This window comes from Malurus melanocephalus, unplaced genomic scaffold (genome assembly GCF_030028575.1).
Source record: "Malurus melanocephalus ecotype Western Australia unplaced genomic scaffold, MMel_1.1 scaffold_47, whole genome shotgun sequence".
NCBI classification, from domain to species: Eukaryota; Metazoa; Chordata; class Aves; order Passeriformes; family Maluridae; genus Malurus; species Malurus melanocephalus.
In genome coordinates this window covers 2,304,104-2,332,021 of record NW_026623279.1, presented here as the reverse complement: position 1 = coordinate 2,332,021, position 27,918 = coordinate 2,304,104, and the positions used below count along the sequence as shown (strand labels likewise).

At 34.7% G+C, this 27,918-nt stretch overlaps 1 protein-coding gene across 1 annotated transcript in view; it reads right to left on the bottom strand.

The window, feature by feature from the left end:
• ADGRA3 (adhesion G protein-coupled receptor A3) overlaps positions 1-27,918 on the bottom strand; it is a 53,335-nt gene that overhangs the window by 20,979 nt on the left and 4,438 nt on the right. The window contains exons 2-8 of the mRNA XM_057365071.1: positions 17,615-17,686; positions 10,903-10,974; positions 9,519-9,590; positions 8,569-8,640; positions 6,835-6,995; positions 5,756-5,969; positions 4,666-4,830 (exon numbers count right to left, since the gene is read on the bottom strand). Coding sequence (XP_057221054.1) covers positions 4,666-4,830; positions 5,756-5,969; positions 6,835-6,995; positions 8,569-8,640; positions 9,519-9,590; positions 10,903-10,974; positions 17,615-17,686 — 828 coding nt within the window. The remainder of the gene's footprint in view (positions 1-4,665; positions 4,831-5,755; positions 5,970-6,834; positions 6,996-8,568; positions 8,641-9,518; positions 9,591-10,902; positions 10,975-17,614; positions 17,687-27,918) is intronic.

The window sequence follows — 27,918 nt, the reverse complement described above, 5'->3', positions numbered from 1 at the left end:
CCAGCAAATACGCATTCATGTACATTCAGAGCCTCAGCAGCCAYTTCAAGTAATAAAGAGTCACCATCAATCATTATCAGAAAGGAAAACTGATACCAGATTTGGTGACAATGGAGGTAGTTACAAGAAAGTAGAAAAAAATTAAAAATAATCAGCACAGATTTTAAATGACTGAAATCATACCAAAATATTTTGGAGAATGTAAATTAATTAAAAGAACATGTATAGATTATGCAATGGTAACATAAGCTTTTTGCCATCTTTTTACCTGTGAAGAAGGCAAAATAAGGGACAAAAATCTTCCTCAGAAAAAAAATCATAACAGCATTGTTGTGAATTGCCAGAGTTCCAGTAGTAACCACAGTGCAGTGTTACATGCAATTCAGTAAGCCAACAAAACATCAGACTGGATCATGTCTGGCCAACTCTAATCATGGAAAAGAGCAAGTTATACATCTACAGAAAAGGGAGGGAGGGACAGCAGGATTCAATACATGTAAACTTATCCAAGTCTCTGAAATGTCAATAGGGAAAAATTGAAATAAACTTGACTCAACACAGACTGGAAAAACAAGTACAAAGATTAAATACTTCTGTGCTCCCAATTTTTATGTATTTATAATAAGTCTTCAGAGAATGTAGCCAAAAATAAACCAGGCAGATGAGGACAACTAATAAATCAGCTGGCACAGCTGTTAGGAGACATGCAGGCCACAAATACCTTGCATAACACACCCAAACCTCCACATCTAGAATGCAGAGTCAGGTTTCCAGAAACACTGCCACTGGAGTACCAAAACATAATTTCCAAAACCATTTATCAATGCTGAATTTTTTATATCAAGTTTCCACATCAAAGATGCCACTTCGAAAGGAGTATTTGTCTCTGTCTTTACAGTTTCTAAAAGTTGTATTTTTCCACATCATTTTCAGTAAAAGTGTGGTCAGCTCAGTTTTTACTGAATGTATCACCTTACAGACTGAGTGCCACATGGCCTTGGAATGATTTAAATTCTGTGGTCCTGACAGAGGTTGTATAACACAACCTCCAAGACAAATATTTTGACTGAAATGTGGCATATGATGTTCCTTTTCTCACTAGTYACATCTAGTGCTAAAAAACTACAAAAAGAGAAAAATTTCTCTCCGGTTACTCAGACTAGGACTCAAATGCAAAACAAGTTTTTTGGGAGAGCTTTAATTACTATGCTTTTAAACAATATATTTAAATATATATTTCCAAGCTATATATATATCTCTTCTAGAACTTCTGTAGCCTTCAAACAGAAAAAAGGTGAGAGTTTCAGTGTTTAACACTACTTCAAAGGTTGTTAGATTATTGGAAGGTTATCAGTGTTTTCTCCCTCTTCTTATCATCCCTTTCCCTACTTTTATTACCACTCTCTTGCTCTTTTGTTATTGTCCTTTTATTTTCCCTGACTTTATTTTGYATTCATCTCTCTACACAGCACTTTATCATCTTTTGCCATGATCTTCTCAAAAGAATACAAACAATGCCAGACAGTCTTATAGTTGGTGCTACCTTTAGAACAAATTTAGAGGTGTACAGAAACACTTTAGTTAAAAATAATATATTATTTGTATAATGATTTAGAAAGCTTTCTACTAAACCAGACATAAAAGGTGGGAAATTTCAAACTCAACTGCTTTGTGCCATAATCTCACATCACAAAAACAATACAAATGCATAGCACCATGAAGAGAAATGCTTTTGAGCAACACTGTCCCTTCACCCTGTTTCCTCTCCCACTCACAAAACTCCCTGTGTAGGTCCAAGTTTCTTTGCGATAGTGAATGAGATAAGGGAACTGATATCARCTTTAATTGCATTCCCTTATTCCCTAGCTTTGCCAAATGAATGTTGCATTGCACCATCCTCAGTCATGAACTCTTTCCTCCCAATACCTGTATGACATGACCTAAGGAGGCATTCTCCAGTTCCCACGAAGCCAGAGAGGACATCCTTCCAGCAGGGTTCAAAAGGTGATTAATGATATAACATTCTTACCATGCAAACAAAGGCTATGTAAGTTTGGCTATTTTCTCAATTTCTAAGCTTGAATTTCTTTCATTTTACCCAACTGGTAGCAGAAGTGAAATTTGGACTGTATTAACACTCTTATTTCATTACTCTGTATACTTAGGTGCTCAAAATGTATCACATGTACATGAGTGTAGACAGTTGTGGGGGAAATGATGGTTCATTTACGTTTAAGCACTTTAATTTCATTTCAGGGGAAAAGAAAAAGRCAGACCATGAGATTATAAAAGAATCCTCTCTTTCATACATATTAATTCTGTTTTGAAAGCACTCATTTCTTTAAACAAAYAATAACTTTCAGTTACAATGAGTTTTTATATCATAATTTCATTAGCTTACAGATCATCCAATCTTTTTTTATTACATCTTAGTAATTCTCTAAATTCAGCATGATAATTACAGTTTTAAAACRTATTATACCCAATGAGTAACAATTTTCAAAAAGATAATTCTTATGTTTAAGAAAGAATTCTATCAACTACCATCATAAAATTATGTTAAACACAACAGTTGAAGGATTTACTGAAGCACAAGCATTTTAACATGCAAACGGTATTTTCAATTTAATAATTGATTGTAAAATACTCAGGGATATTACCCAAGTAAGACTTACAATATTTAAATTAAAGAAAATAGATTCCATGATGAAGTTTTTGCCTAAACTTTACAAAGTATGCTGAACTAATACTGAGCCAAAGACACTGAAGACAAACACCTTCCTTCCTTTCTCTTTCCTATCCCATCTCTGCAGGGATAAAAATCTAGATGCCAGTTTTGAAATGCCTTCCAAGCTAAAATGACTAACCAGTTCCAACTAAAAAAACTATAAAATCAAATTCACCTAGGATCATTTACAGCCATCTGCTCAGAATGATTTTCTCACTAGTCAAAGCCTTATTTCCATATGCTCTCAAAGGTGAAAAATTACTCTTTCTTATTACTCTAACCAAGCTACAAGTGGAAGTCTGTAATAGTAAACCCAGACACAGTGAACTTTTTGATAAGCTGAACATTTCCTGAAATCTTWTTTCTTTCTACTGAATTCCAGAGGGGGTAAATCCTATTACACCGAACAGTCACTAAATAGCACAGGTTAATTTAATGGAAAACACTTTGAAATAAGCCTTTACCATCTGTTTTCACCTCTAATGGCAAATCAAAGAAGAACAATTCACACTTGTATCATAAAAAAATGCATAAGTGATTTAAATAGATGTGTTCTTTGATGAATACAACCTGCATCTGTTTGACTTTCTTCGCCTTTTATCTAAAGCAGGAAGTTCTTTGTTAATGTAATGCTTATCCCTGCAGCTGAAACCACCACAGTGTAAAAACAGGACATGCACAAAGTTACTTATTTACATAATTCCTTACAATGTGAAAGTGAAATTTTTCAGTTTTTTCAGTAATTCTAAATTGCCTAGGTGCGGCAAGTGATCTTAATGCTAGCTCCCTTACTAATAGTTCCTCATACTCACCCTTTCCAAATTGTCCAAGTGATGAACATAAGATCAGCTTGGAATTAATGCTCTCAACCAGGACTGTAAGTAAATTTTTGATACAGCTGGAGGTCTTCTGCAATTGAAAGCTTGTTCTTCCCTCCCCCCAAAACTATGTCCCTACAACATGGTTTAACTTACTTTTCATTTCTTAATATAAAAGATATATGGCCTTAGATTAGCAGTATACAAAGATGACTTCAAAAACTCTAATGCACACAGGGAAAGGAAGAAAAATTTTCAAGTGTAAACAAAAGACCAAGCAGAAGATCAACACAGCCAAGCAGCATAAGGAAAGYGAAATGAGTGGATAAAAGCAGTTCATACAACATTAAGAAACCCTATGCACCATAGTGAAGACAGTTCTATTGCAGACACTTATTCTCAGTAGGAACTACTGCAGGGAAGTAAACACAGAGTAGTCATAAAGGGAATTACCTTACATATAGAGAATCTATACAGAAGCTATCTGTTACAGCTGGCACCTCCAGGAGTAACGTGTTGTTAGAGTGACCAGCAGCAGAAAGATCAGAAAAGGGAAAACAGGTGAAGAGATAAGAACAAAAGATAAAATAGTCTGSAACACCCAACACAATGGAATATCACAGCTACCACTACAGTCCCAACAATCATTAAAAGGAAGCAGCACCATTCATATTRTTTACTCTAATACTAACGGGGGAAAAGGATCCAGACTATATTGCATATTTCTTACATAGTGATTTTATTGTATGGGAGAAGGTGGCTTTTAAAAAGAGAATGATAACCTGGCAGAAATGCCCCTGTCTGTATGTGGTCTAACTTTACATTACAGGTAATCTACAGAAGTATAACTATTGTAATAATTTCATTCATGTATTTCAAATATCATAGCTTAGTTTCAATATCTTTCAAGGATGTGTTAYCAAGCTCAAAGTTTAACATTTCACAGCATAATTTCATGCACTTGTATCAACACATAGTAATTTTAAACAGCTAAAAATCTATTACACACCATTTACAAGCAAACATCCACATAGGTACCTTTAAAGCATAAAATTTTAGTTAGAAGTGAAATCAAATGGACTTTTCTTTATTCTGAAAAAAAACCCTGAGGTTACTAACCTGAAATCTCCTTTATTGTTCACAACCCTCTCTGGAGGGCAGTACTGTGCAGAACTTTCTAACACCACAATGTCTACTGTCCTTGTGTTATTCCCACGTCTGGTTTGTACATGACAACCCCAGTTTCCTGTGGAGCCAGCCTGAATGTTTGAGATTGTCAATGCACTGGAAAGACAAAATAAACAAATAAAACCCAACAGTCTTGCTATAACATTGATAYAAGCTTTTACCAAAAGAAGAATTAAGTATGAAAGACAATGGAAGAAACATCAAATTACATACAGCCATACGTGATCTTATAAAACCAGAGCTATCCACATCTCAATCAACCATAATTATCAGAGAACTATTTACTATTCTTCAGGCTCTCAATTTTACCAAGATAGGAAACAAAAAGAACAGCCACAGGAAAAAATCCCCGGACTTCAGAAAGAAGAGATGAGATGTCCACATTCCCCAAGTGTTATCATTGCTATTCAACACAAAATTTTTAGTTGTTTAGAAAGGCCAAACTAAAATAAATTCCCAAATGCATAATTTGTTACAAACATTGAAGCTTTAATTTACTAATACAATTACAGGATCTATAACTACTGTGMAGATGCTGAATAAGTCAACAATCTGCTGCAGGCAGAATAAATTACAAGTATAGATCTGTGCTGGAGAACAATATTAACAACTGCAGTGTGCTCAAAATGAAGAGTACAGAATCCATGAGTAATTCAGTTAAATGCCTTGTTTTCAATATTTTCATAATTTTAATATTCCATGAGAACAAATGTATCCTACCACAAACAKATTTTAAATGAATGAATTGGGTAAAACTTACAGAAAATTAAAATACAACTGTAACTTCCTCTAGATAATCTCATTTTAAGCATGTAGGATTGACTAACCAAATCTCTAGACCTCCTTCCTCAAATTYTATCATTAAGAGGAGATGTGAAAATTACTTCCCTACTAGGGATGTTTCTGTCTACATATGTTTATTCAGTGAGGGTATGAGAGRGCCTTATTGGTTATGGAAATAGTCACAAAATCAGAGCAAAAAGTAAGAAGYAGGAAATACATTTTCTCACTATGGATTCACCTTGCAATCAGTGAGCAGTTATGAATCATGTTTTTTTCAACAAAAATACCCTGGGACTCATCAGTTTCCACTATCTTCCCATCCTGATACCACAAGACTTGCATGTCTTGATCAATATAGGAAGCCATACATTGGAAGGGTAGACTGTCTCCTTCAAAGACCACCTGACGATGAGATGGAGTCATGTAGAAAGATGGCAACTCAAGAGGCGGCTCTAGAATTCAAGATACARTACCACAGTTAATAGCAAGAATTTGTTATATACCTAATTTTCAAAAGAGAAGAAAAATACACTGAGTATCAATTATTTATGCATTGATATAAAGGTGCATCTGGCAAGCTGTATATAAAAACTGCATTTAAAGCACTGGATATTAAAAAATACAAATTATCATCATATTCTTTTCTAAAATGTGTATTCCTTTAATGTAATGTATTTCAAAAATCTTCTGCTAGCTCACWTCTAAAAGAGTGGAAAATACAAATTTGAAGGAAAAATATATTTATGCATTTTAATTCTTCAAAATCACAGCAACATATGAGTTTTTATTTTTACAGTWGAAATAATTCCAAAACAAAAAACAGAAGTTAAGCAAGCTGGTCATGGTTATGTCACAAAAAGGAGGCTAATGGAGAACACAATCACWGTATAGGAAAGTAACTCAAAATGATGATCTTTTAACTTCAGAAATTTGGGGTTAGAACAATTCACACATCTGAAGTCAGATAGCAAGACCTAAGAAAGAAATTATTAGTTTCTAATTCCTCTCTTTAAGTTTAGGTCAAGATCTCTGAAAGACACAGATTAGCAAGAAAAAGGCATGTATCACCAAAGAGAGTAACTCATCCTTTGTTTCTACAAACTAACATCCACATCATCAATTTATTCATTATTTATTTCCAAAAGCAAGCAATACTGAATCACAAATAAGACCACTCTTTGAAAAGGAGTCACTATTACCACTGTCACCTGAGTGCTGACTTTAAAGGAAATGAAACAAAGCAAAAAAGGCTGYTCACTAATATTAAAAGAACATGGAATGCATTAGAAACAAGTACCAGTTGTCAGGAGTGCTTACCACAGGTGAGAAGCTCCTGTTTAACACCAGTCACTGTCTGTGACTGAAGTGACTTGGGATAGGCACATTTAGTCTCACGCACAGTTATATTTCTTTCCTTTAACCACTGATGCATCCACAGTATGTTGCAGTCACAAAGAAGATAATCAGTCTGAAATTCTCTGCAACAAAACAAAGATATTTACAGTGACAGACTGCAAAACTCCAAGGTCTGAAAGCTTGACAACAACCGTTGTGCAATGTCTCTCATTGTCACAGACACACAGACAATAAGCAAAGTCCAGACTACAGTGGAGTTGCCTACCTCTACCTACTGGAGGTTWTTCTAATCCTCTGCAAGCTGTGCTCTGAGAACAAAAGGACAAACTCCCTCAGAAAAGGAATCCTCTCCATAAATAGGAGGAATATCTAATACTGGCACATGAAAAAAAATTAGTAATTTCTTTCATGGAGGATGTTCACACTATTTCAGGTGAGCAATAACAAAAAACTGCTTGAATATGCACCATCATAAYGTAAGACACTTCATTGATTCACTTTAGCAACCAAACGCTTTTGCAGTAAAATTAACAGAAATAAAAAWAACTCCTCACCTATTTCTCTTTTCAGAAGCACTATTCACACAATTTTATTCTACTTTATATGAAAATCATAAGGCTTTTAATAGACTCACAGTCTTCTCTGTGTAATTCAGCGATTTCTACCAAAAAGGCATACCAAATCCCCCATAGATGTTTGCTGAAGTCAACTACATTAAGAGATAAATTAATTAATTTTATCTGTTCAGAAATTAGTATTTTATCTGTTTAGAAACAGATAAAAATGCACCAAAACACATGGCTGTGTCTGCATTGGTTTTTACCTCTAGTGAAAACATCATCTTTTTCCTTTTTGCTGATGCCTAGGGGATAACACAACAGCATGGGCAGAATACTTCAAACACTAAATCACCATTCCTGTGAAAACCCCTTGGTTGTTCGTTCACATGAATTTTTCCAGATAGCCGTTATTTTAATGGCAACAGTTATATACAGGTTCTCTTGTCCCATTTGTGGTGTTTTTGGACAGCAACCTTTACGCAATTAAAATATCAGGAATAACAACTTAAGAACAATTAAGAGGCAGAGGAAAGAAAACACACATTTTCCTTTATAAACAAGAAATTACCTCAGTGTCAAAACCAGAAACCAAAGCTTCCGATAAAGTCCCAGTACAGGGAGCCAAATGTCATAAGTACCAGGGAAAAGCATAAAATTACCAACTCTTTTCATTTTTTTCTTACACAAGATTACAACTCATGAAACTAATAGAGAGATAAAGTGAGGTTAACATGCATCCACTGTCACATGTAACCATACTGTTCACAAAGGACTAATATCTTGTTTAAAAGAATCACTCCCTTTGTTATAAAGGTGTAAAATACTATTTATTTACTATAAACTAATAAATGATACACTATTTTAATAAAACTTTTGGAAGCCCAGATGGGAAAACAGCTTTGTTCTTTCAGAATAAAGTAACAAATAGTGAGCCATTTTTGAAGGGCATTGCATAAACACCCAAATACCCATGTACCTAAATACACACACTTGCCATGTGCTTATTCAGATAATACTGTTATGGGGATTAAAAGTAAAAATGGAAAACTGTAATACAAGGACGTGTATATAAAAGAGTTTTTGTTAAGAACATAAATGATCATGCAAATTAAGACTAGATGCAGCAAGTACTTACAGAGACTTTAGTGAACCAAGATGATCAAATGTTCCCTGTGTAAGAGTAGAAAACAGATTTCCAGAAAGATTCCTGAGAAATAAAAGTATGATTTGAACTCATGCTCAGACAAATAACATGTGAAATTTTTAAAAATTCTCTTCAAGGTAACTCTGTATTTAAAAGCTACAAGATTATGACACACTCTCATCRTTCACAAGATTGCAATAATAACAATCAGGTCTCAACAGCCTAGCAAAAATCTCCAAATAAACTGTTCCCTAATACTTCTGGTTTAGGTGAAGAATTTAAAGACTGTAAAAAAAGAATAAATGCGAAGACTTCACTTTTATTTAAAGCAACAACTAGCACATGTTGACCATAGATTTCAAGAAGTGTAAAATTAATTTTGTTGTTCACAGTGAACTGATGTGTTCCTATTAACACAGTCTAAAAAAACGTTTGCTCTATCAGAATATTTTTTAAAATATTATCCATACCACTTTCTGTATATTAGTGAAAGCAATATGTGTAAGAAACTAACAACCAGGGCAAAGAMATATTCCATATTCTTACATGTTCTCCTCTTAAAGTAAATTAAGGATTTCAAAACATGCAAGAAAACCAGCAAAACATACTGACATCAATGCCACAGTAGAAGGCATGAATATTGAAAAGAGACTATAAGGATGAAATTTTTTTTAAGAAAATACTTTGCRGTCTGCTAATCCCTCTCCTTGCTACATATTCTAAGAAATGGGAAAACAGTTTCAAAGGCAACAGAGCACTGGTTAGCAGTTTGGGTCRGCTCCACTATTTGTAAGTTTGCTACTGAGTACCAAACCCCAACCATAGGCACTGTCTGTCTTTCCAGAGCACACTCAAATAAACCACTCTTACTTGAAACAAAGAATGTTAACTTAGACAAGGCTAAAACTTAGGAGTATTTATATGGAATAAATTATACTTACAATCTAATAAGGTTTACAAGTCCTCTAAATATATCTGCATTCAGGCAGCCTATTCGGTTATTAGTTAGGTCTCTATATATAAAAAAAAAAGGAAGAGTAGATTAATTTGGTTTATTTCCAAATGACTTACAGTCTGCTAACAGAAGTATTTGAACTAAAAATCATGATTAACAGATTGCACCACATATATATTTGGTCGTTTTCAGGAAAACCCACGAAGTACTGCTATATGGGTATATACAAATGCACAGAGACTCCTTAATCCGTCTCTTAAGTAATTATAGCTTGCCCATATGTAATTCAACAAGTCTAGTCTTACCAATAAACCCCCTTAAAAAGGCTTGGCTTACATCCCTACTATGCAAATTTTTATATTTGTGCAATATGCGCATAGATATATATATATACACAAACACAGTACATAACATGTGCTACATCAATTAATTTTTAACAAGTCAGGGACCTATACTAGCGCATTTATTATACATAAATAAGACCACTTCATACTTAGCTAAATATTAARAAGTTATATATTTTTCAATAGATGTCTCGAGTCAAATTGCCGACAATTCTTAAAGGAACAAAAATAAAGCTTGCAAATAATAAATGTCCCAGAATTGGTCCTTCAGTTTTATTTTTAAGGTTTTCAGAAGGGCAATTACCAACACACTTTCCTTTTAAGTGAACCAGATCATCTGATCAGTGACAAATGTACGTATATAGTCTACAAATTCGAGAAGCAAAGGGGGTGGGGGRAGGTAGTGGCAAAATCACTAAGACTTAAGTTATAGATATTCCAAAGTGTGTGTTAAAAAAAAGGAAAAAAAAAACCCCAATCATGCTGAGGTTTTGTTTTTCAAGTTTCATCTGGTACAGAACTTTTACAGCCAAGGCATAAATCCCAAAAAAAAAAAAATGTTAATGGAAACGCTGGCAAAATCTTCAATAAAGCACCATTAACAGTACTGTAACTTCAGYGTAGTATTAACAGCAAGGGACTGTATGTTCCACTGCAACCTTTGGAAAATAAAAATCATGAGGAGTTTAACASTCAACAAAATAAGACTTGACAGAATCAAGGCTCTGAACAAATGTCCACCCAGTGATGTTTGCAGCCACTAAATACCAAAAGGAATAATACAAGAGACTGTCAGAATAAAGTGAGACTGCCAAGCCACAAGCAGCGGATGTTCTTCAGCCATAACACTGAAAGCAGACTTTGTTTTATACATGCATGCGGGTATATATTTAGATAGCAYGTATAAATTCAACTTTTAATATATAATAACTTTGCTGTCATAATTTCCAGAACCTAAGACTTACTCTCTCTGAGGGTTTTTTTTGTTTCCTTTGTTTAATCTGACTAGCTAAATATGCTACTTACAATCTTTTCAAAGATGAAAGCCCCAGAAAAGCTCCTGGATCTATGGTACTAATAAGATTGTTCTTTAGATCCCTGTGGAGAAAAATTAAGAGAATACATWTACCAAAAATTACACTTTAAAACAGATATATTCATGAAGATACATCTAACTTGTCTCAACTAACTTGAGAACCTAAAAAAAGAACCACCCAAAAAAACYCCAACCCCTCCAAAAAAACCCCAAACCAACCCAAAATCAGACAACGCACTTTTACTTTCTCTAACATAGCATCTTTCAAAATTGGAAAACTCTGTATTTTAACCACAAGAAGGAACAGAAATAGCATGTGTATTCCCTTAAATATTCAGTGTGTAACATCTGAAACAGTATAGAGTCAAAGATACTTTGTCGGTGTCTCAATAGGTTACAGCTATGCAGGATGAGATATTTTGCTTATTACACAGTATGATACTGTCTAGCACAATGTTGTCTTCTTTACACGATCCAATTTTCAATACTTCAGCAGTGCCCAACATCTACTAGAAAAAGCAAAACATGATCCTAAAAATACACCTAAAAAGACGTATAATTTAAAATTTCCACCTAAGTTGCTGTTACGAAATCAAAGCCCTAGCTGAAAACCCCAAATACAGCAGTGAAAAAACTTCAGAGCAAATTTCTAAATCTGCAATTTCCAGAGACTGTAAGGAGAAATGTAAAGTAACTGTTAAAGTGCTTTATTAATTGTATAAGTGATATAGGAGTTTTAACTCTTAACCTGAGATGTTCTGCAGATACAGCTTAATTTCAAAGGTCACAGAAAGCAGCTGACAGCATCTATCCAGTTTTGAACAAACTTTATCTCTGCACAGATAYTAAAATTGCTTCTACCTCCAAAGTCACTCAGGATTTTTATTTTATTACTATCTGAAACTTCACAGGCACTTATTGCTACAGATAAAGTTTCTCATTCCTTCAGAATATCCAAAAAATCTACATTTGAAAAGAAGAACAGTACTTTCATTTAAAAATACCATTTGAATTTGCAAGAGTTGAAAAAAGATCTCCTAAATCTACCACAACATTAATAATTCTGCCTGAGAAACAACYACCATCACACAGACACGCATGAGTAAAAATATAATTCATCCCAAGATTTCACAACAGCATTTCCTGCAGACAGATTAACAAATCACTGTACAACAGCATCATGGCACATGGATCACACCTGAATGCTGTRGCTAATAAACATTTTAAGTACTTGAAATACTTGAAGTTCACCTTGCAGTACAGTTAATTTTCATATACAYGCTTCTCTTATCTCAAATTTATCTTTTTCCCTTGCTATGGTGGCAGGAACTGCCAAGGACTTCCAATGCAATAGCATCAGGAGCCTGAAGAACAGGCTCTTTCAGTAGGCATATAAACACAGTACCAGACCACAACAAATCTGAGATAATAAAAGGTATTCACAACTCAGTTATCATCAGTCTTTGAAGTAGGGAAGRAAAATTATACTTAACTGTTCATATTTCACATTTTGATTTAAAAATCATGTAACTTCCACTTAAAATCTCACTGTTGAAACCACTGAGGGAAAAAAGCCTTAATAACTTGCCACGGAAATCCACTRGTCTAGACTATCAGGAATCTTTAACTTCACTCCATAAATTCAAAGAGCATTCCCTAATACAGCTCTTTCAGAAATCCACTGCAATGGACTCATGTAAATGAATGTCCAAACTATTAAGACTTTTCTCAAACTGCAACTACAACAGATGGGGAGTCATTCTCCGGTTGGGGTTTTCACCCCTCCCAGAGGCAGTCCTTGGGTAAACCCTAGCTGTGTATCAATCTGCCAAAAAGTATTTGCAGAGGAAAACTGTGAAATAAGAGATACCAAAAGATCTCAAAAATTAACAGTGCTGAAATGTCTAGCAGCTCTTCAGAAACAGTAAAAGATGTTCATATACAGGTTCATACCAGAATTCCAGCATCTAGGACAGTCTCTAAATTTCAAAATTACAGTAGTGGTTAAACCAACAGACTTTTATTTCTCATATAAAAGGGAGATGGGCAAGACRCCCTCCTTACTAAGTTGTGTTCGGCTTGAAAGTTTTTGTTGTTTTTAACACTATAAATACATATACATAATCCTGTATTTTAGTTTTAGCAACAGGAAATGAATCACTATGGATGTTGATTTTAATTTTTCTTTGACAAAGCTCAACCAAGAAGAYACAGCTTTAGATACTTATTTGGCCAAATGGAAAGAAATCTGTCCAAAAGAAATTCAAAACAGGATCCGAGTTAGGGTAAGATCTTTTATATTACAGTAACTGCATCTTCCATGTCTAAAGAATACTTCTAAAAAACACAACAAGGAAGACTAACAGAGAAAGCAGAACAACAACAATAAAAAAATCACAAAAAAACCCCCAAACCCAAAAAAAACCCACAAAGGGAAAAAAACTCTAAAAAAAAAACCCCACAAAAACAAAATAAGCGAAAACAAACTCCCCCCCTCAAAAAAAAGCCAAAAGAACCCCCACAACACAACAAAATATATCACAAGGCAGTAGAGCAACCTTACACAGAGAATCTATTAAAAGACTCTTAATTTTCTCCAAAATCTAATTAACACTGCAAATAAGGGTGCCCCCTATTCATCAGTGAAGGTGATTAATAGATGCTAGTATAGTAGAAAAATTTAGTTTTCAAGGGATGTGTTGAGGTCAGTCATGTAATACAAATTCTGGCTCAAAGTACAACTAAATCAGATCAATTGCCTCACGGTTACATCCAATAAAGGCCTGAAAACCTCACAGGATGCACATTTCACCATCACACAACTCTCTCTTTAACCATTCTTATTATAGAAGATTGTTCTGTCCAATTGGAACAGCCATTCATCAATCATCCTGATTATGTCAGCAACTTATTTTTTTGCACCTAATATTCTTGTTCAGATGCGGAAACTATCTTAATGAAAGATTACTTATATTTAACTATGTTTTGCTGGGTAAAAAAACCCACCCTTTAATTTTATTAGACCTTTTAATGGAACGTTTCAGTAGCCAGTTGTCTRTGATTTAAAAGTGCACGTATACATRCTTAAAAATATACTGCTTTCTGTCTCAGCACAATGAAGACTGTGTTAATTATTAATAAAGCATCCTGCAGGCACAAACAAACTCTGCATATATATATATATATATATATATATATACACATATATATATATATACACATACTGACATGTATACATTATTAAGTTTTGTTAACTACCATTGGAAAAATTACCTTTTCTTCCTTAATACTACTTGAAAATGAATGTCAGATGGGAAACATATTAGTTACCATGGACTCTTCTGATACAAAATGCTTTTCCAAAAGGGAAATGAAGGAAGAGCACAAGGTAAGAAATTGCAGAAATAGGTTATACATTACACACATTACAAAGCCAGTCTATCCTTTCCACAACTCTCTGGTAGATTTTACGCAGGCAAATCCAACAAATGCCTATGACTGAATTTTTATGTTTTCCAACATCACCCAATGGTGAAGGTTGGAAGCATGGGTCATGTAATCCACCCTCCCTGCCACATGCAGTCATCCCAGAGCACRTGGCACAGGATTGCATCCAGATGGTTCTTGAATGTCTCCAGTGTGGGAGAATCTTGGGGAACCTGATCCATGTGCAATCACCTGCACAGTAAAGAAGCTCTTCCTCATGTTCMGGTGGAACTGCCATGCACCAGTTTCTGCCTSTTGTCCTGTTGCTGGGCACCCCTGAGCAGAGCCTGGCTCCATCCTCCTGGCACCCTCCCTACAGATACTGAAAGGTATCAATGAGCCCTCAGTCATTTCTTCACAAGGCTGCTTTCCAGCAGTTTGGCCCCCAGCCTGTGCTCATATGTGGGGTTATTCTGCCCAYGTTGCAGGATTCTTTGCACTTGCCTTTGTTGAATTTCAAATTAATATAAAAACATAAAGGAGATTAAAATAACTAGCATCTTTCTGTACACTTTTATTACCACTTGAGACTGTTAAAATCTTAGACCTGATTAYTCTTATTTGCATTCTTTTTTTCTTTTAAGAGTAGATGTAGACATAGCATAGTCATTTTCTACTGTAATTAACAAACATTTCACCTYCAGTTTTATTCTAGTTTTGGAATAAAACCCTCCAGTTTTATTTTGGTAAATTTATCACCCTCTTTACAAAATAATGCATTAACAAATTCACATTAACATAAATTAACATATCTGTAAAAAGTTATTACTTATTAAAACTATTACTTTTTATGGCTACTTGGGGCCACCATTTTTAATGCACTTCCTCATTGTTTTATTTGTTTTATTTGTTTTAGTTGAGTAAAATGATAACCTAACGTGCAACAAGTTGCCAGCTGCAGATACCACATTTCCAAGTTTACCTGAAATTAGCAAAATTATAGAAACCATTTAAAAATATCCACAACTGTATTAAAATTTTCAAGAATTAAACAGAATAAAAAAGTTTAGTATATTAACAGATGAATTATAAAGTCGTGAGTACTGATTTAAATTTAATCAATTATTATGGAGGTACATGATCCTGACATACTCTTCTGATTTATTGCTCTAAAGGCTTTATTTAAATATATCAATACATGTATAAAGTCTACCTGAAAACCACCAAGGAGAAATGGCAAGTGTTTTTGCAGTCACGTTTCACATCACAAGGAATGAACAAACAAGCATGAAACACATGGAGTAAAGTTACAATGATACTGTCYGAATTAACTATTTAAGTATTGTCAATTTATTTCTGTTATCGCCATTTAATCTCTTACATTAAATGTGGGGAAAGGAACTTATCTACAAAAGAAAAAATATTCACAAGGAAACAAGGGGAAACGTGAGTAGTAAGAAAAAATAAAAATAAGCAAAAAAATATAAAAAAGTGCCAATTTTCAAGGTATGCAAGTTATCACAATGATCATTAAGGAAAATAATTTGAAACAACATAAACTGAATGTTTAAAATAGTTACTGTGACTAACATCAATAGTAAAAGATAAAACAGTTGAATCTATTTAAGTTTGAAAAATTATTTTCAAACTTAAGTTTGAAAAATAGTAGTAGCTTCTGTCCATGGTTACAAAAGCATTTAAAGAAGAAATTTTTACTTTTACTATGGTTGAATATCTACGGCTTTTGATCAAGTCTTGCACGTACAAAAGGAAAAATTAAAAAGAAAATACTATCATTAATAATTAGTGTAGCACTCTAGTTACCCCTCCATTTATAATGAATATACCTGGCCATTATTAATCTTTTGTTGATGCATTAACTCCTACAACAGTGCACAGAGTGTTCTCAATCAGATGAGGCTACCATACCCTTTAAAATACTGCTAACCCAGCTCACKTTAAATGCTCAAAACATTATGCCGGCCTTCCTGCTTTCTTTTCTTTTTCATGAAGAAAGTATTAAAATAACCAAAAAACCCCTTAAAAATGACAGCAGATAAATGGAAGAAAGCTGCACTATAATTTTAAAGAAAGTTAGGATTTCGATTCATGGGGAAAACCAAAATCATTATCTCAAACTAACTAGAGTTTCAAGTATTTCCTGTCTGAAAACTGTAATGAGTTTCAACAAATAACAACTGTCAGCAGATGCCTTTATTACCTAAGCAAATGCCATCACTGCTGATAACCTTGCTTCTTTGGCACAACAGCTTACTTCTACAATAAAGCTCATCTGCCAGTGCAAAGATACTTTCTTCTGTGTGGGAGAGGGAATGGTAGAAGTGTTTGAATTTATTTAGGTCAGGTGACAGGGATTAGAGCCTTCAAGTTTTAGAGGAAGAATAAAATACTTTTAATCCCCTGAAGCCAAAAGTCATTTGGAACTCTTCCTAGATGCTGTGAGATGATTATGAAACTGGCTACTTTCCCAGTCAAATGGCCTAGAAAAATCCTTATCTCTAAAGTTTATGCTTGCTCCCAGGTAGAACAACCTGCCAATCCTGACCTTCTACCAGCTGGAAAAAAGCTGACTGTAACAGAAGCTACAATGGTGCTTTTTATCCCATAGGTAATGCATCATCTGAAAGAAAAAGTGAAAACAGGAAGCAAAAGATATCCAAGATGCTACTCCCATCAGACTCACTTCTAACCCCTGTACATTTGGCACATACCATAAGTTGTGAAGTAAGCAGCAAAAGTCTCAAAATAAATGTCAACAACAAATCTATAATAAAGCCACTCTCTCTTAGAGGTTCTAACACGTGTTGCCCCTGCAAATAAACTCAGCAACCATTTGACAAAGGGTTTGACACTCCAAGAGAAATAAAAGAAGTAATWTTCTTTACAACATAAGTGTTTGCATAATAAAACAACCAACAAAGCAAATCCATCCACCATAGCACTCTCGTAAACTTTCCACTGGAACTGCCCTCTCATCTGCAGGTGAGATTATCCCTTTTTTTTGCTGTTACATGCTATTCATATTAATGAATAATTCATTCACTCATATTAAGAGTGAATAATGTAAAAAGTTATGTAATTAATGTAAAAGTTATGTATTAAAAATGTAATTATGTTAACTCTTCAATCACAAAAAATACATCAAAATAAAGAACACATCTCTTAAAACATTCTGTTCTCAGAATTATTAATGAMACATAAACAGTATATCACTTAATTTATGAAGTGAAAATAGCTTTTTAAGGAATTACTTACAATCTTTCAAGAAGGTGTAATCCAGAGAAGGAACCATTCTTCAACTCTGTTATTTTATTGTTACTCAAAATCCTGTAAACAAAGCCAATCAAGAACAATGTGTAAGTTTGGTAACAAATTTTTTTCCTGCAGCTTACACTTCTTTTGTAACTCCTTTTGTTTAACAGCCTGTGTATCAAACTACAATGCCTAGCCCATTGTCTTGAAGTGTATACGACAGCACTGCTTAAATATYAGGAAGGAGAAAAAGATTTTCTATGTCATATGTTTTAAGTACCATGCAAGCATACACATATAACATGAGAGGAAATACACCCATTTTCGTGTAATAGAAATGAAGTATTAAAAAACCAATCAGTACATTCAAGATTCTTGTCTTCCATACCCATTTTGGTTCTCCAAACCAAAAACCATATTGCCTGCTTCCCATTTCCTCTGCTCCCACTTTCAGACACACACACACACTTCTCCCAGACTGTAYCACCTTTCCCAGCCATCCCTCACACATTCATCCTACTCCTCAATGTAATCTTCTCTAAACATCTGCAAACAAGCTCAGCAAGCACTCATCTATCTTTCTTCTCTTAAAGGGCAACACAAACTCCCTTTTCCATTGAAATAACTGGATCAGGCCCATCTTGCCAAGCATCCTATCCTCCAATCACAGCCATCTACACAGAGCACAGCAGATGCAAACTATCCTCAAGGTAGGMAATTCTTTGTATAGCTGGACACTTTTTTACTTAGAAGGACCTGCTTTCTATACATCTACATAATTCTCTGTTGGACAAAAAAAAATACCAAACCCAAGCCTATTTTCCTTTTGAATTGTGTTAAATTTTGGCATCTGCAACACTCCAAGACWTTGCAGTACAACACTCTATTCTGTAAAAAATGCCTCATCTCACTCATTTTGGAAACACAGTCCTGCCACCTTTATTTAATGTTCCCCACTTCTAACAGTGAAACGAACAGTAATCAATCCACTTACCCTCTTTTTGCCATATACAATTATGTACAAAACTAGATGTCTCTTTCCAGATGTAAAATCCATGTTTTACTTAATTATTCTTTACACAAAAGCCMTTTGTGCCACCTTAGTAATTTCTGAGTCCTTTCCAGCTTTATTACACTAMAAAAATCATGAAGTAAGACTACCAGAACTGAAATAGTACTCAACACACCAACAAGTCACAGATCTACATACTGGAACAATGATGTTCTGTTTCCTACAATTTCCCTAGTAATTCTATCACCATCTGTCTTTATCACTTGTGCTAAGAATCTAAGATTTCTGGTCAGCTCGATGCCCATCATCTTATATAGGACAGGGTYGTTTTCGTTCCCAATACATTTTTCATTTTTTCTACAATGTGCTGTTGCTGCCATTTTATTGCTCAATTACTTTCACAAAGTTCTTCCAAAATTCTTCACTTTATCCTCATCCTTATTACATCAATCAACTCACCCAACTATGTCAATCCCTTACTCACACTGTTTTACGGGTCATTAAGAAATAAGTTGTGCATTACAGGTCTCTATGACTTCACTCCACTGAGAAGGATAACCATTTACTTCCACACCCTCTTCTTATCCTTTAAAAGTCAGCTGTTGATCTGATGATCCTCCATTTAAGACTGACATACTCTTTTCATCAAATGCCTTTGGCAAGGGACAGACACACCTTTCAGAAAAGCATGTCTCATTGTAACAACTAGATCAACCTTGTAAATATTTTGCTGATTCTGAAGAACTCCAAAGGACTGTAGGGAAGAGCTTGTCATTACAGAACATGTAAATTTTCTATGGCATCTTTATCCAGATATTCAATACATTTATATAAATTCCACTTATTTGTTCAATACAAAYATCAGACTTTGAACCATGCAGATAATGAGCATTATTAAAATGAGCATTTGTTATTCCCCAGTCCTCAAAAATGAAGTTCATTCTAAGCAAGACTTCAGACATTTTGTCCCCGAGTTCTCCTAAAAGCTCTTCAGACACACCATCATGTCCCAGAAATTTATTCACTCTTTTTCAGTTCCACAACTTTTAAGTTCCACAATTTCTGCTACAGTCACTTCAATTTCAGACACAGCCCCTATCAAATGCATCCTGCATATCCAAYATGTCCCTGCACTTCTTCACTTAAACCAATTATACCTTCAGGCAAGATAACTATTTCTGCCCTTAAAGGTGCCACTCTAAAATTTCTTTCCAGTCCACTACATCTTTTGGATATCCATTACAACAGCCATTAAACCAAACACACACATACACCTCTCTTTTTTYCTCAAGTGCATAAAATTTACTACATAATGATAGGGATTAGTACTTCAAAACAYACAATGAATAAGATAAAACCAAAATACAGAATTAGCAATCAATGAAAACTGCATCATTTTGACACAACCATATATTACACTATGTAGTTTTCTTCTCCAGGCTTCTCAAAGATTGCCTCAAGTCTCTGCAGTTTGGACAAACACAGAACAGGCATCTTTTGTCTAAAAGTTTTGGCTTTGACTCAGTCTCTCTCTCTCTCTCTCTCTCACCTCACACACACACCTGAACAAATTACTTGAAAATCCTTCCATTTCCAGTCGGATGGTAGGAAGGTTTCAAAATTCTTGAAGTTAACCTTAAATCATAGAACGAAGATAACAATGTCTGATGCTAAAATCAGGAGATTCCATTCCTTTTTCTCCACTTCCGGTCACACCACGTATTTCTGCAGCTCATCTCAAGTCATCCCTGGTGCCCACGGCTCCACAAGCAGTGAACATTAAACTACACACTTATCCAAGGCACCTCCCAGGAGATTAATTTATATTAACATAAATATTAATACAAGTGTGATCAACATAGTATGCTACACAATCAGATAATCCCAGGTGAAGACAGATCACAGGAATTGTAGAGAAGGGGGAAAAATACTTAAAAGTACATTGAGAAATTGCTATTGTATTGCTACAGTGCCTGTAACATCACCTTGAGTGTCAGCTAAAAGCATYTGCTCTTCTGAAAATATAGTTCTGTAGTACAATACGTTAAGCTACCTCACAAGAACAAAATAAGGAAAACTGTCCCATGGCTGCAGCTGTGATAACCCCGATGAACAAATGAAACACAGTGCTATTTTTTAAAACACACATAGAAACCAAGGAAGCCCAAGCATTCTTAAAAAATGCATATGTATTTCAAGGAATCTTTCCATCAAGAATGGCACAACATCTAACAGAAAACCAGTATACACATTTGCAAGAGTGCCAGCTTTGGTGATAATAATAATCATCACCATCTAACAAACTGGAATGCCTGCAAAACTAATAAAATTTAACCTGAGGCATTAAAACTACACATCCTCAAGTCCTTGAAACTACTTTCACTTTTACACAAAGAGAAAAATGTTTCARCCTAAATAGTAAGTATTATATATAAAGATTCTAAGTACTGTATACATTCAGTAACCCAAATAAAGGTGTACTTTATTTCAACATCCTTCCTGGTTTCAGAAAGGTATGCACCAAGAACAACAGTAATAATATATAAAGAAGTAAATGAAGGAGCTCACAAAAAAAATCATTAATAATTAATGCCAACTGAACATAAGACAYTTCAGCAGCAGCAAGAATAAATTCTGACCAATTCCAGACTTTTGGAGAAATTAAGGGGAAAATCCCCATGAGGTTCACAAAAGAATGCTGATCTAAGTCAACATAAGCAAGCAAGCAAATACAATCCTTGRCAGCACAGAAATTAACTTGTACTTTAGTTACAGTTTACTTAATCTTAACATTTATTGATTTACCTGTATTTTTCCCAGAAAAATAAGTTATTCAAAATGGAGCCAGAACCACTTCAAAAGTAGCTGTAACTGACTGAACTAAATTTAAACTAAATAAAAATAACAGTTCTGTAAGAAAAATAAAAATTAGTTTTCTGACATTGCCTATAAAAAACAGGCCTAAAATAGATGCCTTTGAATATCTAGGTACAAGGCAAATTTCTCTCTTGAGTGTGATTTACAAATTACAGTCAGACTGATTTAATATTTTCTCTGCAGAGGCTGTTAGTTGCTCAACCATAAAGGTTTAGTACAATAAATGATAGATTTTACAACACTCCATATAACCTGAAACACTTCATCACACAAAAATGTTGTGTAATCTTAAAAAAATGCAGTTGAAAACTTCCTATTAATATATAGTCTATACATTATTAGAACTATTAAGAGAGGTAGCACAAGAAGACAAACACAATAAAGCATTCACCTCAAAGTAGATGTTTTATAATTACTTTCACAGTTTCTATGCATTAATGTACAATGAAATGATGGACTATTATGTACCACTTAAATAGAGGATATTATTTGTGATTAATAATAATTCTAAGTTACTAGTTTAACACCATAATTTTTTCCAAAGAGGCAAGTAATTCTGAAAATATGCTAACTTTTACAACACTAAGAAGTCTAAAGACAAAACAGTAGAGAGCTACCATTGAGATGACAGCTCCACTCATCCCCACCTTGTTCAACTCTCTAACAAATGACTTTGAAACATAAATGGTGTCACTGAAGATTTCATGAAGGCATTTCCACAGCCCAATGTAATTGTTGCTCTGTATTTCTTAAGCGCTCCATATGAGATTTTTGTTTTCTTTTCTTTTAAATGATCAACAATGCCTGCTTGGAACAAATGCATTTTGCTTGTCCAACACTTACATATCAAAAAATAAAATGTGGATCTAACACAGGCAATGCTAGTCCCTCTGTTAAAAAAACACAGCCATGAGAATCAACACAAAAAACTTGGAAGAACAAGCAGCTGAAAAATACATTCTTGAAAGGATTACGGACATCTCAAGTCACCTTATAACAAAACATTTTCCTCCTTCTCTGACTGAGCAGAAGAGCTGTAGACACAAAGAYGTGACTTGAAACAATGCACCTCAAGAAAATAAGTACCAATCCCCTCAAACCCTCCAAACTCTTCCCAGCTTCTCACCTATTCCAAGAATGAATATTGCTGAAATGTTTCTTTGTTGAATATAACTTGGATCAGAAAGCTTTTTTTTTCCATTTTGTGCCATAAACTGGCAGAAGATTTTGTCAGAACTGCGAAGAAACTCAACTATGACTCTTCATGGTGAGACCCTCAGCAGTAGATGCCTAGCATGCAATATATAAATGCAGTCAAACCTGAAATCTGCCCTTTGTACTACTAAGAATTTTAGCAATAGATACTAAAGATGATGTACTAACTTTCCTTCTTCATAGAAAGGGGGAAAAAATCATGGCTGAGTCCTTTTCTCCATTAGAATAAGGTAATAAACACTAAGAGGAAATAGTTTTGTTCTGTGAAAAAATTTTAGCTTGTCAGCAATAAAACAATCATCATTAAGACAGCGGTCAACTAGACAGGAATTTAGAATGCATCTCCTAATTTCGCAAATGAATCCTAATCCAGAGGATGTTATTATAATATATATCCATTAATAAACACTCTTACCAAACAGTCAAAATGGCCAYCAAGAAGCCTGTATGAAGACTGGGAGACAGTGTAACTGTTAGGTGAAYGCTGAGGTAGCTTCCAAAATACATTTCAAAAGACTCAGTGAGCCAGGAAATAGAAAAYAAATCAGATGAATTCATGATGACTCCATACTCTAAAGACTGGGAAAATGGCCACCAGCAAAAGTCAGATTAAAATAACCACCTGCAAACAATCAAGAAAAATGCTTTCTGCTCAAAGTCATGAACATGCAAAACGAAACACATTTCTCAATGTTTATTTTTTAGAAACTGTGATTTAACAAGGATATAAACCCAGTATTTTTCAACAGTATTTTGCCTTCTAGTTACTGGKGTCAAAGGAAAAGAAACCTACTAATAGATTGAAGAGGACACAAACAGTACTTGCTTAAAATTAATTCTGGAATGAAAACACTCCATAAGCTTTATACAGAGAAAGAATTATGAATCATTCCGAAACTCTAAAAAAGGAGACAGTATTTTCCAATTCAAGAAAAACATTATAATTGAAGAAGCTTAGCAAAGAGACATTTGCAAAATAGAAGTTTGCAAAAGATAAAAGATTTTCTGCAATATTTCATTATTATGCATATTAAACAATATTAAAATTGTAAACTAAACYCCTCAGAAGTAATGGAATTACAGAATTAAAACTGTATCTATTTATACTGCTCCATTTTTAACTAGTAATGTGCTAAATTTATATACTTTAATGAATCTTTATTTTTCCTACACAATTCCTAGATCRTTCAAGCAGTGATGCTCACTATGCATTGCCATTAAAGAATTTTTTTTTGATATTCAGTATATGGCAACACTATTWATAGATTTTCAATAAAAATAAACTATACTTAGGAACAGAAACTACTTTTAATGAAATTAAAACTACATTTTAATGAAATACTGGAGCAACTCAGCAAGTTTTCTATGTAAAAGAACCAAATGAAAATCACCTTAGAAAAGGACAGAACTGAGGGGCAAAAYAGAATGCAAGAATGAGTAGCAATGCTGCTGAAAATGACACTACTTTCTAAAGAAATTCTCGTGAAATTACAAAATTACCAACCAAACTTTTCTTTCTTTCTTTYACTTATTTCCCTGTTCAAAAGCCTACCAAAGAGAAAATTCAGAGCACACAGCTGCACCCAATTTCGTCCAACACTTACCCTGTGTTGTCATTTCTAAAGTAAGTTAGCTATGACTWGAAGTCTAACCCTCATGACCACTGCATTCTAAGGTGCTTCCTTCAAGTTCTCCCGCCCCTGCTTTTATCTGTGGTATCCGCATTATTTCAAGATATGGCGATCAATTTTTTCTGTAATAACTATCCTGTTTTACTACCTTCTGCTCTCTAAGAGTTTCCCACTTAGTCACAAGATGTACACTTAGGATTTGCAATGGCTTGCAGTTCAGTGCAAGTTTACCTGACCCCAAAAACCTCCCCACATACATGCAAGAGAGTACCTTGCTTCACACAAGACTGCACACGATGCCTTGCCACCCCTCCTAACTTTGGGTGTTACAGCCAATAAATCCTCTGTGTCATATCACAGTAATACTAATTAGAGCACAGACTGTCACACCCAGTCTCACATTCACACTTCCTATCCGGTGTACCTGCTCTCTAGAAAGTGCTTTGTCTAGACATGTTAACAAGCACTTCCTGTCAGTGGCTGGCATACAAAGATACATTTACAAAAATTTATATCCTAATCCTACAGAAGTAAACAATTTTTGGATGGCTTGGCTCCCTGAACTGACTAGGCGAGGAGCCAGACAAATGCTAGTACTGCAGCCAGGGAGGGGAGGAAAAAAACCCACAAACATCTACACAGTGAGAGACTGGAAGTGAAGGCATGAACACAGCAGCTCCGGTTTAGGCTACAGTTTTACAAACAGCTGGATGCTGATGCAACATTCCCCRCTCAGAGGGTGAGATTTTCTCTCCTCAGCCCTTGTATCTCACCATCCTTGTGTCAGAAGCAGGAAGAGAGGGTTGAAGGGGATCTCCAGCACACAGCTGTAAGGTCAGGTGTCCACAAACCACAGTCACATCAGTGCGCCCATCAACACACAATTTTGCGAATTGCTTTAAATTACTCTTAACACCAGAGGCTGTTACACTAAAACAACAGTTCAAGGTATCGGAATAAGTAGTCCGGAATGTCTGACCAGGGCACTTTTAGAAACCTAAGCATAACTTGCAAAAACTCTGCCTGATACTAAGTTTCAAGGTAAAACATACTCTGTAACTACACGGGCAAACTAGTAAGGAGTTCTTGYATCTGACAGAAAATGTTCAGGTGGACAGCACCAGAAAAGTTTTCTGGACTGGATTATATCACTATCATTCCTTATACGATCCATCTTTTCTTGTTGGCATCGAGATGTAAATCCTGKTTTTAGTGATTTTGGGGGTAGTTGCTAAATTTCCAAGAATCCTGGTTATCTCACATCAAGCCAGTTTACACTCAGCCTTCAGTATCTTATTTGCTCTGCCTTTATTCCCCCTTAAGTTTTCTGATTTCCCACCTCCATAACTGACATATACATTCACAGAAACACACATTCCAACCCAACTCCCAGCAACAGTTTCTGCCTCTTAATCCAACTTTCCTGCCTTTATTCACACATCTAACCTCCCTTTCCCTATCTCAAAGCACCTCCTCTTCCTAAACTGAACGTGCTGTGCAGAGGGCACACACTGTACTCTTAGACAAATCACCTGGACACAGCACAGCCCTCAGCCACYTGGAGTCTGGGTGAATCCTAAAAGACACTGTCCAGTGCAGACAGAACTGTGGAATTAAGCTGTCAATTTATTCAATGCCTTTAATCAATCTGCATTTATTACTTTTGAGTAACAAGACACTGCAGTTTTCACTGCTAAACACCTAAACATGAATAAGTTGAAAATAAAATTCTCACCCCTTTACTAYGTAAAGACTAGAGATATTTAATAGATTATATAACATTTTCAGAATCAGAATTTACAATTCATTATGTATTTCACTACAGAATGCAAAACTCACAGAAATATACTTTATCTGACATCCTTAAATTTAAAACAGTTTATTATCACTGATGAGAAGAAATGCTCAACTGTTTTTAATCTTCATGGATTAACTAGTAGTATAAAAAATGCATTTAAACAGGATAGACTCAAAAATTATAGACTGTAATGTTGAAAATAGACTATATAAAGCAGTAATGACAAAWCCATGAACCTGCAACATATCTGGCCCATGAAAAGTACATATGGGAACCATTAAATTCTGAAAAATCTAAATTTGCAGTGCCATAGTTGTTTTAAATTACAAAAATAACCTCTGAAACATGAGCAAACTGCAGGCAATGAGACATAAGTTATTCGTTCTTCATCACTGCAGCACAGATTATAGTTCAATTCTTTTACTCTTGGCATTAAATAAAAATTTTAGTATTTTGCAGTTCTGAAGCAAGACCAGGAATACTACTGATCAATAAAAGACAACAATAAAATAAAGTATTAGTTGTGAAGATTAAAATCTGTCTTCCTGAGGGTAGATACAGYATAACACATTTAACAGACACTTTAGGGCTAATTGAAGGGCTAATGAATACACAAAGAGCATTGCTTATATGGGCTCCTTCTGAAGAAAAAAGGTATAGGGCAATTTTACATTAATATGGTAGCTCTGAGAATTAAAAAAAWTTCCACTACAATCTAAATTTGCCCTCCATAGTTTTGCAGAAGTTAGCTCTGTCCTTCTCCCTTATTTTCAGCTCAACAGTAAACAACACAAAGCTCTGATGCAAAGCCTGAGCCCCAGACTTGTAAGAACTACCACAGTTGTATCTATGCTACAGAAGCATGTATTTAATCAGAAGTACAATAATCTCATTGTGAAAGGCACCAAAAAGAACTTTAAAATGCTTATATAGAAGAGTAATCTTTTTTATTTAAAAAAGTATGAATCCAATAATTGAATACAATACTGCATGAAGACTATTGCCAGTTACAAAATCACCACGTATGTTAAAGTCATTACTGCAACACTGAATTGGGAAAACACTATTCAATCTTGACAGTGTATCCCAGAGGACACATATAAACCAYGTAACATGATATCTTCCAAAGCTGAATAGTTTTTTGGATAGAATTAAACATTGCAATTAAGAAAACACTGTTCATATTGTGACGAAAATTTTCTTGCAATACTCAAATATATACAAAARTGTACATTGTCCTATAATAACCTCACAGCAATGAATCAGTGTTGGAAAAGTACATACAGAAAAACCCCAAATTGGTTATCTTCTCAACAAGGCAAAAGACACACAAAATCTGATGCATGTATCCTGAATAGGTTTACTAGAACATAAGCCTACCAGTAAATGATACACTCTAATGATTTTTAGGAGTCAGATRTCACAGATAAAAAGGCAAATACTTGTGAATTAGTGCACTGCAGCTACAGTTCTCAAATTATATMTCTGTACTGTCTTGTGTCCAGAAACAAAATGCACTTTGCACAGCCCATGTATCCAYTGGTCAAAGAAAATTTTAAATTGTAATGGGAATTATTAGCACTTTGTACCTCCAAAAATGTTATCACTGCCCAAGTCATTAGCACTGAGCACTTTAACAGTCTAAAATTGACTATTCCAACAAAAAAAAAAAAAAACCCAAAACAACCCAAATCAATAGCTATGAGGATTACTATCAAGTTAGTAAATAGAAAAGTACTTTAAAAGAAGAGGCAGACTTCCATAGAGGACATTT